Source organism: Tamandua tetradactyla, chromosome 5 (genome assembly GCF_023851605.1).
Source record: "Tamandua tetradactyla isolate mTamTet1 chromosome 5, mTamTet1.pri, whole genome shotgun sequence".
NCBI lineage: Eukaryota > Metazoa > Chordata > Mammalia > Pilosa > Myrmecophagidae > Tamandua > Tamandua tetradactyla.
The window spans coordinates 87464220-87479240 of NC_135331.1; the positions used below are offsets into that span (position 1 = coordinate 87464220).

Below are 15021 nucleotides of genomic sequence, written 5' to 3' on the forward strand. Positions count from 1 at the left end.
CCACCCCCGCTGTGGTCCCCGACACACTCTAGTTCCTCCTCCACGCTGTGCCCAGCACCTGGCACCGCAGCTCAGGGGCCATTTGCTCTGGGCCCGTAGGCACAAATGACCAGGCACCTTCTGATAAGAAAACCCTTCAAGATTTTGCAAACTACCTCAGCCTTTACGGTTTTTTCATGCCACCATACTTTCCGGCCCAGGATTCAGTGTTTGGATTTACCTGTTAGCTTTCCTCCATTAGACCCTGCCCCACAGTGGTCTCCACTCTCTTCCTGGACCCACATTCCCTCTGGCCATAAGCCGCACAGCCCCCCCCCCCCCTGCCGCCCCCAAATCACCCAGACAGTTTATTACCAAATCCAACATTTACTGAGGACAAAAGAAGCCGATTGGCATAGAGGCCCGATTTCAATTCATCAAATTTCAGCTGAGGATGGGGTACAGGGTGGTGGCCAGCCCTGAAGTCACCCTCCCAGGGAGGAACCAGCTCTGGGAGAGAGGGGCTGTCAGACCTCCAGGGCCTGGCCGGGATCTCTGGCCTAGGAATGTGTGAAGGGGGTGGGGGAGAGGAGACAGCAGCACCCCCAAACGTGGGCCATGAGCAGCAGGGGGTGGGGGGAGGGCTGCTGAGGCTGGTGGCGTCCAGGCTCAGGAAGGGGAGGGTGTGGTCCGCTCTCAGGGGTTGACGGGAGGGAGGGAGCCGAGCTCAGGCAGCAGCTCAGGGTGGGGATCCAGGCGGGCCAGGCGGCTTTGCTCCAGCGCAATGGCCTCCGCTGAGTGCTTGCACTTCTCGGAGCCACATTGGCAGGTGAAATATTTGCTTTTAATGTCCCAGAAGCGGTCGCCATAGTCAAACCTGTCAGAACGGCACGAGAGGCTTGTGGGACCCAGACCCAGCCGCCTAGAGCCTGCACCAGGGTCCCTGCAGCAGGTACTCCCCGGGCGCCACCCCCACCTTCTCCAGATGAGCTCTAAGCCCTCCTGTGTTCTTTGGATCTGCAGCATCAGAATCACCTGGATACTCGTTAAAAGGCAGAATCTTGGGCCCTATCCCAGACTGACTGAATCGGAAGCTCTTGAAGAGGCTCAGGACTCTTTGTTTTAACAACCCTCCAGATAACAACAACGTACGCTGAAGCCTGAGAAGCTCACTCTAACCCACGTCTGGAAACCCAAGTGCTCTCCAGCCTTCAGCACCTGGTCCCAGGCTGGCGGCATCTCCCCCACCCCTGGCAGGGCCCTGGGAAGCCTCACCCTAGCTCCTCCCCAGTCCGGATGTCCCGAGAACTGAAGAAGGCGATGCGTGGAAATCGAAGGTCTTGGTGCAGCATGAAGACCCGCACGGGGATGATGTTGGGGTCACACAGGTGGTTGATGAAGCGGCTGATATTGCCATAGTAACGGGCATCGATGCAGTATACCTCTCCATCCTGAAGGGAGATCACTCTTCACACCTCTCCCTACCCTGCTTGTCTGGCCAACCACCCTGCCACTGGCCAATTCTCCAGCCTTCCACCTGCTTACTCCCCAGGGGGCCCACAGGAGTGGAGTGGGACAAAAAAATGTCTCTTGCCCACCTTGTTATCTAAGTCAAAGAGATAAGAATCATCTTCTCTCACATCGGCCTCAGCATCCGAGATTAGCTCCCCGACATACCTATTGGGCAGGAAGTGTTGGTTCTGAAAGTGCACAGGGGTTATTGGGAGGCTACCCCAAGCCCTGTTTCTCCTCACAGCCCCATGGACTCCCCATGTACCACTCGTGAGCTGCCCCAGTTACCATCCATGAGTTTCCCAGGTCAACCCGGCTGAGGCTGAGATGGGAACAACACCGGGCACAATCCTGCCAGCTGGTGTCCCCAGTGAACAGCTGGACCCACACAGGCAGGACTGGCATGCGGGGGACCGCCCAGGGCCCGGTGGCCCAGGGGTGACCTGGAGAAGCAGCAGGGGAAGGAGTGGAGACTTGACAAAGGAAGGCTCAAGTGTGCATGGAAACGGCAAGGCCCTGTGGTTACAGGGATTAGTACCTGCAGGCAGTTGGTATGGGTGGGGAGAGGAGGGCAGTTCAGCCACAGGGAGAATGTGCACTAGGAAAGGGCAGGCTGCCAGAAGAAGGAGACTCACAGGAGAGGTCAGGAACTCGGGGAACGAGTTGGGGTGAAGGCACCCATATTTGGCCAGCAGAGGGAGGAAGAGGAACTGGTGAAGGGAAAGGATGGGTGGGTCAAAGAGCTGGGAGCTGGGTCCTGACAGCCAGAGCAGCTGTAGAGGAGGGGGTGGGGCAGGCGCCAGGAGAGGGTGGGGTGGGGTGGGGAGAGGCAGAGAGCAGTGAGTGAGTGTGGGGAAACTGAGGCCCTGGAGGAAGGGGTCACTTGTCTGAGAAGCTGAGAGATGACATGATGGAGAGAAACTGGATAGTTCCTTGAATGGGCAAACAGGGTTAGCTAAAGGACTTTTTTTTTTTTTAATTCCAGGGGAGACCTAGGTAAATTGGAAAGCCACAGAGTCGGAGGTAGGGGGAAAGGAGATTATAGAACCTGCTGGATAGAGAAAGAATGATGGAGGGGATAAGGCCCCGAGGAGGTAGATGATGGAGGGGATGAGGCAGCTCTCCTCCACTTTACAGATAATACAGATAAGGCCCAATATTAAAAAAAAAAAGAAAGTTACTGATTCTGTAATATGGTTGGACTGTATATGTGTAGAGATTTTTCAATAAAAAAAATAAGGCCCAAAGAGGTGAAATGACTTGGTAAAAACAAGTGGAAGACTCAAACCCAGGTCTGTATGTCTCCAAAAGTGGTGCTTTTCCCAGCTCAGGTGAGGGGCTAGGGTGTGGTAAGGCTCAAAAATATATGGAGGTAGAGGGGAGGGGAGATGTGGGCAATGGTGATGGAAAGCTTTGTGGTCTGGGCAGAATTGGGCTGTGGTCCTGGGCTTTGGGGGTGGGAGGCAGAAGGCTGGCCAGTGAGTGGGCAGTGAGAAGAGAGGGATCTGTAAGGAAGGGGCCGGGAGGCAGTGGTCATGGCAACAGTCACGCACCCATCCCTCACCCAGGTGCCATGGGGCCCCTGCCTGACTCACTCGCAGATGAAGGTCCCCTGGGGGATGGTCTGCAGGGCACGGACCCCCCAGCCCATCTTGGCTGTTCGGTAGAGCTGTAGCCGCACCCTGGGGGTGGGAGAGAGGGAGATACTGGGTGGAGGAAGCTGGAGAAACCCCAAGGGAGGGGCAAGGGGTGGGCTGCAGGAGTGGGGCCTCACTTAATGCCGCTCTGCACAACTCGGTTCTTGCAGTTCCTCCAGCAGGAGCACGCCTGGTTACACTCGAAAATCAGGGGCGGCTCGATCTTGTTAAATTCCTGCAGCAGCCGCCCGTCCTGGGGTCCAGAGGGAAAAGACAGTGGTTTCTGCCTAGTACCTAACCCAGTTGCTGGGGTACCCCAAGACCCCAAAGAAAAAATTTACTGCTGATCCCACCCCAGAGGGGATGAAAATGGGCTGGGGGAGGCCACACATGCTGTGAGATCAGAGAAGAGGAAACACAACCAGCACCCTTGATGGACACAGGCACAGCTCTGTCCTGGCAGCCCCCCAAGTCCCAGGGAGCTGGCACTAGGGACTAGCTGCTGGGAGAGAGTGGACGAGCGTCTGTGGATGGGGCGAGGGACACGCACCTTGTCATACCAGCACCGGATGCTGAGCTGGCCGCACAAGCAGTTGGAGCTGGAGCAGTCGTCCATGCATGTGCAATGCTGGGACAGGGGAGGCACAGGGTCAGCTCAGCTGCTAGGCTCCCAGTGCTCCCTGACCCCCAACTATGGTCCTTTCCCTGGGGTCTTAGGATAGGGGGTGGCGATGGCCCCAGGGTCACTGCAGATAGGGGTGTCCTTGGGGCTAATATGAGCCCATAAGAACGCTTTCACGTGACCTAGAAAAGGCTCCCATCCTCCAGGTAGTCGCAGCCCCCCACCACCTTGGCCAGGTATCCTGTTGGCCTACCACTTGCCCAACTGCACTTGGCAGCTCTGGGTGTTCCCTGGGAAGGCCGTGCGGTCCCCTCACCTGCAGGTGGGTGATGTTGCGGTCGATGTTCATGGTGGACGTCTCGCAGTTCTCCGAGATGTACTTGTAGTCCTCGGGGCAGGGCTCCCCGTCCACGCCATTGACGCAGGGGATGGGCACATTCTCATAGCCCCGAGCCACGTCCCTGAAGGAGGACCGGGAGACAGGGCTGGGGGCTGGAGCAGGGCTGAGGGGCTCCCCTGGGTCCGAGGGAGCTAGGGAGGTTCCTAGGGTTCACCGGGCTGTGGAGAGGGTCTGGAAGTATTTCTAGGGCTTTGCTGGGGTTAGGGGAGGAGGCTGGGATGGGCTGGTTTTCACCAGGGCACGGGGATTAGGGTTACCAGATAAAATTCAGGATACTTAATTAAATTTGAATTTCATATAAACAAGAAATTTTTTTTTTTTACTGAAGTACATCCCAATGATTGCCCAGGACATTCTATTCTCATGGCAAAAAAAAAAAAAAAAAAAGGAAAAAAAACCCAAATTAGTTGTTTATTGAGATTCAAATTTGCAGGGTATTCTTTATTTTCTGGTTAACCTCTGGGGTGGGTGGTCCTGGAGGGGTGTCCTGAGGCTCCATGGTAGCAGCCCCATGGTAGGGCACCCGGGCTCACCTGCAGATGATCTTCTCCGTGCGGGTGGCCCGGTTTCCCACCCCGAGGCGGAGCTTGCGGTTGAGCTGGAGTGCAAACCACACGTCGGAGCGCTCGGGCGTCAGGTCCCATGCTGTGTCCCCTTCCTTGTTTCGTAGCTCGGGGTTCGCCCCGCGGGACAGGAACAAGCTGGGAAGAGGACAGGGAACCCATGGGGCCTGGGACTAGAGGGGGCAGATGGGCAGGCAGGCGCGGGGTCTGGGTGGGTGCTCACAGCACGCAGTCGTGGTAGCTCTCCCGGGCTGCGATGTGCAGTGGCGTGTCGCCGTGGTAGTTGACGGCGTGGAGGTCGCAGCGGGCATTCAAGAGGACCTCGGCGATGGCGGCGCTGCCCGTGAAGGAGGCCCAATGCAGGCAGATGTTTTCCTCCTGTGCGGGCGAGAGGGAAGGGGTGGGCAGGCTGCCGACCCCTTGAATCCAGCCTCCTCTAAGCTCAGGGCCAGCGCTGCCTGCACCACACCCCTGCCCCCAGCTGTGGCTCACGTTGTCAGTGAGGGTGACGTCGGCACCCCGGGTCAGCAGCATGCGGATGACCTCGATGTGCTTGTGCTCCGCGGCCCAGATGATGGGCGTCCACCCTCCACTGTCCTGTGAGTGGGAAGAGGATACAGGAGGTCAGGGTGGGACCGGCTCCTCCCCCGCCCCAGAGTAGGCCCTACAGCCAATCCATCTTACAGGGAAGAACTCCACTCAACCTCCATGGGCCCTGGGACCCTGCACTGGCTACCTAACCTCTCCCAGTCTTCCTCATCTACAAAGTGGGGCTACTGGGGGGCTTTCTGCCCTGGGCTGCTGCAGGAATTCAAGTAAGTTTCCTTTCTAAAAAACATGCATTTCCTAGGTCTGCTCAGTGCAAAAGCCCTGGAAAAAGGACAACCTAGTAGCAACAGAAAACCCTAGGCACACAGGGTGTATTGTTTAAATGATATTTTTCATTTAAATTTAAATTCTTTAAATACATTGGAAGATTCTGTCTCTGTGGCAGAAGGTATGCTCAAACCCTACTGGGTCATAAAAGCCATAGGAGCCTACTTCAAGGAGCTCCCTCTAGACAGAGAAAGAACAATCCAAAGGTCAAAAGGATGACAGTATCAACTAAAACAGAACCAACATATAAAAATCCAAGAGATAGATGTGGGCCTTCCTGGCAACATGGGACAGAAATCCTGGAATGAGCTGAGACTCAGCATCAAGGGATTCAGAAAACCTTCTTGACCAAAAGGGGGAAGAGTGAAATGAGACAAAATAAAGTGTCAATGGCTGAGAGATTTCAGAGTTGAGAGGTTATCCTGGAGGTTATTCTTAAGCACTAAGTAAATATCACCTTGTTAATCGAGATGTAATGGAGAGGCTGGAGGGAACTGCCTGAAAATGTGGAGCTGTGTTCCAGTAGCTATGTTTCTTGAAGATGACTGTATAATGATATAGCTTTCCCAATGTGACTGTGTGATTGTGAAAACCTTGTGTCTGATGCTCCTTTTACCTACCTTGTCAAAAGACAAGTAGAACATATGGAATAAAGACGAATAATAGGGGGAACAGATGCTAAAATAAATTTAGAGTGAAATGCTGGTGATTGGTGAGGGGGAGGGGTGGAGGGTAGGTATGTATGAATTTTTTTGTTTTCTTTTTATTTCTTTTTCTGAATAGATGCAAATGTTTCAAGAAATGATCATGATGATGAATATGCAACTATGTGATGATATCATGAATTACTTATTATATATATATAGAACGGAATGATCAAAAATTACGAATGTTTGCATTTGTTTGGTGTTTTTCGGTAATTAATAATAAAAAAAAAAAATCCAAGAGCTAAAAAAGAACCTCACTGACTACTTTCAGAGATTAGGGTAGCAACTCATTATTCTGAGAACTAATAAAGAGAATGCAAGAAGAGGGGGAAAAACCAGTCAAAAGAAATCCAAATGAAAGGGAAGACAGAAAAAGAAACACACAGGAGCAGTGAGATGGAGTGAAAGGTCGGAGGCGCCGAGGCCACAGAGACGTGGGGGCGGTGGACTGGGGGTGGGCCCAGACCCTGACCTGGGCGTTGACGTCCACCTGTCCCGTGCTGAGCAACAGGCTGACCATTTCCAGGTTCCCGATCTTGGCTGCGTGGTGGAGGCAGGTGGAGCCGTCCTCCTCCTGAGGGAGACACAGGTGGTGGATGCCTCTGGCTGGCGCCTTGGCCCAGATCCCCCAACCCTGGGGCCGCTGCCCGCCTGCCCACCCGCCTATACCTTGCTGTAGACACAGCCGCCACGCTGCACCATGTAGCGCGCCACCGCCAGGTGGTTGTTCACCACAGCCTCCATCAGCGGTGTCCGCTGCTGCTTGTCCACGGCGTTGATGTTGGCCCCGGCCTGCGAGGAGGGGGAGCTGCGGGCTGGCACCAGAGAGGAGCCGGGCCAGGGAGGGGGTTAGGGTCCGGGCACTGGGTCGCCACGGCCAAGGGCCGCAGCCGGCTGACCTGCAGCAGCACGTGGCAGATCTCCACAGAGCCCTTCTGGGCAGCTGCGTGCAGCGGTGTGCGCTTGCTCTGCTGGTCGCTCTGGAAGTTGGGGTCCAGGTTGTCCACTGCGGGGAGAGCCCCTCGCACCAGGGGGTGGGAGGGACATGTGGTAAGTAAGCCTGCTGGGGTGGACGGCAGCTCCTCTCGGGGTTAGAGGTCCTTCCGGGGCTCACCTCCACCACGGCACTTCTCAGAGGCGTTGGCCCTGGCCCTGCCCCCCAGGAACGCTGGGCACTAGGCAAGACACCTAAGCTGTCCGGGTCCCCGCTGGGGGGAGGTTTGACTAAACGTGCAGAAGCACTCAGGACAGCACAGTCCCAACAGTTATGGGCTCTCACTGTCACTCACCATCCTGCCGGTGGCCCCGGGTTACCCGTGAGTATGTTTTCCCTACCACGCTGAGTCTTTCGGAGCAGGGACTAGGCCCCCCGTGCCTGTACCCCTGGCCCCAAGCCCAGAGCCGGGTTCATAACTGGAGCTCAATAAAGCTCTGCGGGCTGCTGGGTGGGAAACTCACACAGCATCAGGATCACCTTCTGCAGCTCCCCCTGTTTCACCGACAGGTACAACTGCCGGGGGTGGAAACGGAGCTTCTTCCGCCTGCAGTGGAGAGAACAGTAGAGAGGGTCAGCTCAGATCCCAGCACAGCCTCGGTACCTCAGACCCGCGCTGCTCCCCCCACCCCAGCCCCAAATGCCTTGGCAGGGAGCAAAGCCCCCCTCACCTTTCTGACTCCTGGATGACCAGGGCCTTTTCCAGGGCCTCCCGGCCTGGCCCAGGTGGCAGTCCCACGGCAGAGAGGCAACCTCCATTGGGCAGGGTCAGGGATGGCCCTGAGCTGTCAATGGTGTCAGCCAGGGGGTCGCAGGGGGGGCGCCGGGGCTCCCCATGCCCTCGCATCCGGGCGCTGTGGGAGAGGGTGCTGATGTCTAGGGGTGGCAGAGTTGGGATAGGAGCACACACGGGACAGAAAGGGGAGGACAGTACCTGGGCTGGGAAGTGTCTGCTCTCCCGGGAGCATCCTGGGCCAGGGGTGGGGGGGCAGGGGCCGCGGTCCCAGCCGGTGGGGTCACCCCATCCCCTCGGGGGATGGTCACTTCCTGGGCCTCAGAGGCGTCCTCCCCACAGTGGGGACAAAAGACCATCCCGTTCAGCTGGGACACACAGGCCTTGTGGAAGCGGTGGGCCACGCGGAAGTCGGGGTGACATTCCAAGAAGGTGCCCTGGGGTCAGGAAACAAGGCGGTCAGGTCCCAGGAGCTCGCTCTCCCACTGGGCGTGCTTGACCGCCCCACTGGTCACTCACCGCTGTGCAGAAGTAGCCACATCCCGGGCAGCAGTGATGCTTGACCATGCGGGCACGGTGGGTCTCACAGAGCACCATCAGCGCCACGCGGCTGGAGGGCCTCATGGTCTCCCGCTTGAGGATTGCAGCATTGCAGCCTGATAGCTGTGGGGAGCAAAGATGGGCAAGGGGACAGGGTGAGGTGGGGTCCGGGGCAGGAAACCGCTGGCCACCTCTCCTGCACCCACAGGCCCACCTCTCCGTCCACGCTCTCGGTGGCCATGCACTTGTGCCCTGCCCTCTCGCTGATCCGGTCAATCTTGGGAGCTTCCATGCGGCAGCTGCAGAGAGGCAATTCCTCAAACCCACGCTCGGTCTCCAGCGAAGATGTGTCATTGGACACCCCTTAGGCGGAGGAAGAAAAGGGAGCTGAGGGGGGCCATGCCGCTCACCCATTGAGATCCCTGGTGGGTCCTCTTCCCTCCGTCCAACCTCTCCCTCCATGCTCCAGAACCCCCAAAGCCTGGCCATGGTGGCGGTGGTGGCCTGGGGCCATGGTGGGGTCCCCTTCCTCCCCATTCCCTCCGCCTCATAGGGCGCCCCCTAGTGACTCCCTGTCCCAGCAATTGGCAATTACCAGCGTGGTTGGGGGAGAGGGTCCCCTCGCTGGGCAGCTCCAGGGACCCCAGAGGGACCTCCATGTACTCACTGGGGCCTGAGGAGCCCACACCATTCACTCCTGACACAGAGACAGAGAGAGTGAGAGTGCGAGCTCGCAGGCGCGGGCAGTGGCCGCGTGGGTACATGCAGGTGTACATGCGTGAGCGTACGTGTACGTGCGTGCTCTCTGGGGGCTGGGAGAAGGGCTGGAGGAGGGGACCCAGAAGCAGAGACGCCTCCTCACCTCGTGGCTCCTTGGCCCGCGGAGGCTCTCTCTTCCGCCGTTTCCGTGACGGTTTCACCCAAGGGCTGTCCTTCCGCCATTTCTTCTTGGCCTTGCGCCGGCCACTGGAGCCACTCTGGGAGCAGGGGGAGAGTTAGGGACCCCAGTGTCTACCCCCACAGCCCACCTCTCCTCTGGGGACTTCAGTCTCTAGCCCTTACTCTGTCTGATTGATTGCCGGACTCTTCATCTTCCTCCTCTTCTTCCTCCTCTTCTTCCTCTTCCTCCTCTTCCTCCTCCTCCTCCTCCTCCTCTTCCTCTTCCTCACTCAGTTGTTCGGCCAGAGCTTCAACTTCAGACTGCGAGAGAGGCAAGGTGGGGCTGGGGGCACAGTGGTCCCAGGCTACAGCTGTCTCCTGGTGGAGCCCAGGAGAGGGGCAGGGCAGGACATCCCCCACAAAAGGATTGGGGCACCGAGTTGGCAATAAGCAAATTACAACCACTCCATGGGGGGCGGGGCGGGTGTGTGTGTGGAGTACTACACAGAAGGGAGAAAAGGAGTACTACACAGAAGGGAGAAAAGAGTCATAGCCACGAATAACAATGTATGTGAATCTTTGCAACATAACAGTAACTTTAAAAAAAGGAAGCTTCTAGAGGATAATTGCATAGTGTGATACCTTTTAATGGCGTTCACAAATAGACAAGACTACTGATGGCTGCTAAAGCACTAGGTGAAAAGCAAACAGAGAATTTTATAATGAATTAATCAGGCTAATGTCAGCTTAGTCCGCTGAATATTCCTAACATCGCTAACGAGAGAGATCAGACATTCTGTGCTTCCCAATGCGATGCAAAAGGAAGCACCTGGCACCAGTTATCAGGTCTTCTTGCAAAGTAAAGCTGAGCACACTTGTAGATCTAGTTTACAAAAAATAAGGGGTCAAGAGGGACATGTCAAAACCCCACCACAATAAGCCAACTCCTAACTAAGAAATCCACACTTAGTAAGATAACTAACCTGGTTTCCTTACAAGAAATAGCAAGGAAAAAATTTCAGGAAAGAGGGGGAAACTACTTAGCAAGAGCGATCTAAGACAAATGTCAATCTAACCAACGCGTGGACCTCATTTGGATCTCAACAAACAAAACCCATTTATGAACTAATTAAGGAATCATGAACAGCAACCAGATATTTTATAGGATTTAGGAATCATCGGTAAACTTTTTTTGGTGTGAAAATAGTAATGGAGTGGTAGAAAGAAGAGGCCTAGTACCTAGAGATGCAGGTGGAAATATTTATAGATAAAATGATATGATGTCTGGGATTTAGCTTTAAAATAATCCAGTAGGTATGTACTGGAGTGAGGCTAGAGCAAGGAAATAAAAAACTGCAAACTAGTGACAATTAAACAACAAATAGAATGTTAAACCCAGTGTCCAGGATGGTGGTGGCCTCTGTGAAAAGGGTCAAGGGATGGCATGGGAAATAACCCTGGGAGTAAGTTATAGGTAGTATTAGGCAGTGAATGAATGGGCGCAAAATGAATGGGGGAGGGGGGAGGAAAGTGTGGCCAGTGAACCCAGGCTGTGGTGGAGGGGGGCTGGGGGAGGCCGGCCAGCTCCATCTCACCTTGCTGTCAGAGTCCACGCGTTCGTCCACAGAGTAGGAATCATAGTAGAGACTGAAGTCATCTCCCACCACTGTCTCCCACTCCTCCAGGGGCCCAGGGTCCCCCTTCTCCAGAGTCACTTCTCCTGAGCCCCGGGCAGAAGCCAACTCATCCGACTAGAAAAAGAGCAGAAAAACTGACGTCGCTGGCACTCCTCACCAACTTTCACCTCCCCTGAGCACCCAGAGTCGGGTCCCAGGCCTGGGCACCCCTGAAGCAGCCCCACCCCAACCCCAGGTGGAGAGGCTTCGCTCCCTGCCTCTCCTGGCTCACCAGGCTGCCTCTAGAGTTCAGTTTCCTCCTTTTGACGGCATCTGGAAGGAGAGAGGAGTGAGGCTTGTACTCGAAATCCTGCGGACAGGCCACATCAGGCTGCAGTGGGTGGGGGGTGGGACTGACCTGAGGTCACCTTCCCCAGGGAGTGCACGTCATCACTCATGCGGAAATGCTGCACTTCAGGGGGCCGCTTCTCGGGGACAGGGGGCTGGGGGCCGAGAGGGAGCACACTTAGGAGAAGGGAATACCTACAGTTCTGCACAGTAGCCTGGAGCCCTTGGTGGGGCTGGATTGGCGGGCCACACCCTTAAAAATGCCATCTGGGTCTCCAGGAACGAGTATGTAGCAATACCAAGGGCTGTTTGCCTCAGAGGAGGATGTCAAGCACATCCCCCACCACCAACCATCACTTATCTTTCAGCCACCCAGATGCAGGGGTCGTTCTCCCATTTTTAAGATGAGAAAACAAACTTTACAGATTAAAGATCCTCGTTGATGGTCACACGTTATGAATGTAATCAATACCAGCAAGTTGAGCAATTCAAAGTGGTTAAAATGGGAAATGTTACATTGTATATATTTTAACACACACACACACACACACACACACACACACACACACACACACAAGATGAAAGACCTGACTGAGGCTGCCCAAACCACAGCCAGGACAGAATGTTATCAAGAGTCCTTAAAACCCGGCCATAAAGTTTCTGAGATTCTGGGGCCATTGTCATTTCCCTCCACTCATTTCTGTAGTCCTTCCTCATAGGGATTCCCAGGAATTTAAAACGGAGCAGGGGCAGCTTCAAAGAAAGGAGAAAAAAAATTCCCCTGGGGGCTGGCTTTGAGGCAGAAAGGAAGGGTGGTTTCAAGTTCCTTTACATAGTCATTATCATAAAGGTAAGTAAGACCTTTGACTATATAATTAACTCTTTAAACCTGTCTCTGTCTTCCTCTCCAAGGACGTGAAACTCCAGAAAGACACAAAGACGTGTGTTCAAGAATTAAGCTCCCTGGCCCAGTCCCTTGAAACCATATGTGAACACGTGACTGAACTAGAAGACGCCTGAAACCAAGTTGTAAAAAAAGCCCACAAGAGTTTCCTGGCAGTTGATCGCCCCACCCCCCACCCCCCACTTCTTACCTGTCCATTGGCAGGTTTAGACATGGTTTTCCGGGCTCGGTGAACCTTGGGCTGCCCCTCTGGACTGGGGGTGGCCGGAGGGGGCTCAGGCCCTGCTGCTGTTGCTCCCTGGGCACCTGGCATGCTCAGCAGCCTCATAGCTAAGCTCTGGACTGAGGGGGGGGACTTGCCAGCCCCTGTCATTGACATCTTGGCCCGGCTGGGACAGGCGCCCCCCTTGCTGGGGGAGGAGGGGAATGACTTTGTGGCATGGCCTAAAAAACAGTCAGGCAGACAGGCAGAAGGCAAGATAAGAGCGAAGGCAGAGTCAAAGGCTGCCCCGCCCCCACCTCCACCCCCCCACCACCCCCAGCCTCTCACCCAGCAGGATGCGGCCACCATGGAGGTCCCCATCTCCTTCGAGGCTCTCGGGTTCATCCCCAATGAGCGGTGTGGCCCCCACAGGGGTATCAGCCCTCTCATCGCCAACGGTGACAGTGACAGAGGCTGGGGATGAGGGGCCAGCTGGCTCCAGGGGGTCGGGGGTGGTCTTGGACAGGGTCTCCTCACTACGAGGGGTGTCCCCCAAAGAGCCATGAACTAAAGAGGAAGAGAAAAAAGTACAGAGCTAAGGGCTATATTGGGGGAGGTGAAGGTCCAACTGGGCCCGTTTCAGCTGCACACTCACCTCTCTCGGCGGCTCCTCTGGGCTCCTTCTCCAGCAGCAGTGCCCCCACCTCAGCGGGGGTCTCCCCCTGGGAGGGGAGACAAGGGACGGGAGGGCTGGTCAGGCCGGTAGGGAGTTGGGGGGCCCAGGACGCCTGGGCTCTGGGAAGAGACAGCAGGCTCCGGGGCCTACCTCTTCCCCTATGGGCCCCCCCCCCTTCCGCGGCCTCGGCTGCCCGGAGGGGCCGCACGACCCCTCCCCCGGGCCCGCATCAGCCCCCTCCCTCTCGGCAGACCCCGCATCTCTGGGGCCGAGAGGAGAGGAGGGGGAGGGGGCGGGGCCTCCGCGCCCCGGCCCCGCCCCCTCCTCCCGGCTGCACGCGCCGCTCCCCCTTTGTCCCCCAGGCCGCGGGGACCCCGGGCACCAACCCCTCCAGCGCCCGCTGCCCCCCAGCCTGGCGGACGGCCCCTCGTGCCCCTCGCGCGTGTCGCTGGGGCCCCGGCGCCCGCCGCCCACTCGGGGGCAGCCGGCGGCTGCACGCGCGCCTCCGTGCCCACTCCCCCCACCTCCCACCCCCTGGTCCCCTCATCCGCCCCCGGTGTTGGCCCCCCAGATTGCTGCAAGTCCCGCCCGGGCCCCCCGGCCCCGTTGCACCCCCGGAGCATTGCACGGGCGCGCGCTTCCCCCGGGCGCGCGCGCGGGCATGCACCCGCCTCTCCCCCTCCCCTTCCGCACCTCGGCGGCCGCCACCGCTGCAGCTCCCGCCGCCGCCGCCATCGCCGCTCGCGCGGGGGGCCGAGCCGGCGCGCGGCCGCCCCGGGTCACGTGGGCGGGGGGAGGGAGGGCGAGGAGGGGTCTTAAAGGCGCCGCACAGCGCTTTTCTGGCCATTTTCCCCCGAGAGCTGCCTTGGAGATGGCGGTGGTTGTTCTAAGCTCCAGGCCGTAGGCGACAATTGCTGCCCTTCCTGGCCTCAGCTCTGCGGAGAACCGAGGGCGACGCACGCCTGGGCCCAAGTGTGGCCTTTCCGTGCGTACCTGGTTTTAGGTAACAAACGGAGAGTCTGACCCTCCTGATTCTTGGCCTCGGCTGTATTTTTATCCGGCCCGCGTGTGCTTCTCCCACTTCTGGTTGCTCTTTTCTCTTTCTGGTTTCTGGGTCACCAGACTAGAAGGCTCAGCCGTAATTTTGGCCTCGCTTCTCTAAGGAGCAAGAAGGGGGCGATGGGGATGCGCCGAGAACACTTACACGCTCTGCTAGTGTGGCCTTGCTGCTTCTTGTCCCCTCTAGTAGCGTCCCCTTTTGAAAACCTGAGACTAAATGTCTCTTGTGTTTATGCTGGGCATGTTACTGCATCACATGCACTAGGGATCCAGGTAAGCCCCAGCAGCCCAAGAATCATTACTACCAATTGACACTGCATTTACCCTTTTTTTCACTTCCTAAACACTTCACAAGCAAAATCAGACACTCCATGAGTCATAGCCTAGCTATCAATGAAAGTAGGAATGATATTGCACCAAAATGTACAACCTCGAGCACTAAAGTACCACCCCTTTAGGTATGGCATTCTGGCTAAATTTGGAAGATAACGATTTCACAGGAAGTATTGGACACAGGTAGGTGGTTGAGATAAGGGGCACCTGAGGCCAATTCAAGGCCTTCTGGGAACTGTAGTTCTCTTTGGTTAAGACCTATTCCATAGCTTTCTGGGAATTGTAGTCTTCCTTGCACCAGAACCCAAATGTAGCGGTTGTTCACTTTTCCCTGGAAACTGTACCTACTACCTAGACAAAAATTGCCCAAACCCGGAATTCTGCTTATAATTCAGTGGACATACTGACCCCCCTGTATAACCTATCCCTAGTCCTAATACC

The 15021-nt window shown here is 56.5% G+C and overlaps 1 protein-coding gene across 2 annotated transcripts; it reads right to left on the minus strand.

The window, feature by feature from the left end:
- Nucleotides 1-346: 346 nt before the first annotated feature.
- On the minus strand, nt 347-13931 carry EHMT2 (euchromatic histone lysine methyltransferase 2). 2 transcript variants are annotated; one of them, XM_077161365.1, is made up of 28 exons: nt 13882-13931; nt 13168-13234; nt 12861-13079; nt 12501-12754; nt 11477-11561; nt 11351-11391; nt 11038-11193; nt 9626-9763; nt 9426-9540; nt 9159-9260; nt 8778-8926; nt 8543-8686; nt 8225-8460; nt 7962-8144; nt 7755-7837; nt 7196-7302; nt 6966-7088; nt 6769-6870; nt 5206-5310; nt 4937-5091; nt 4684-4851; nt 4067-4211; nt 3679-3756; nt 3266-3381; nt 3087-3173; nt 1578-1656; nt 1255-1430; nt 347-856 (listed from the first exon to the last, which is right to left on the minus strand). In XM_077161365.1, the coding sequence occupies exons 1-28, from the start codon at nt 13921-13923 to the stop codon at nt 676-678; spliced, it is 3636 nt and encodes a 1211-aa protein (XP_077017480.1). In that variant the 5' UTR covers nt 13924-13931; the 3' UTR covers nt 347-675. The 2 variants fall into 2 exon arrangements, with proteins under 2 accessions (XP_077017480.1, XP_077017481.1); XM_077161366.1 differs by lacking the exon at nt 9159-9260.
- Between the last annotated feature and the right edge of the window lie 1090 nt (nt 13932-15021).

Excerpts from the sequence above, each read along its gene's own strand:
- EHMT2 (XM_077161365.1), bottom strand. The coding sequence starts at position 13,923 with ATGGCGGCGGCGGCGGGAGCTGCAGCGGTGGCGGCCGCCGAG. Across the intron at positions 13,080-13,167 it reads CAGAGGAGCCGCCGAGAGAG|TTCATGGCTCTTTGGGGGAC; the intron begins GTGAGTGTGCAG and ends CTTCCTCTTTAG. Across the intron at positions 11,392-11,476 it reads CCTGGGGAAGGTGACCTCAG|ATGCCGTCAAAAGGAGGAAA; the intron begins GTCAGTCCCACC and ends CTCTCCTTCCAG.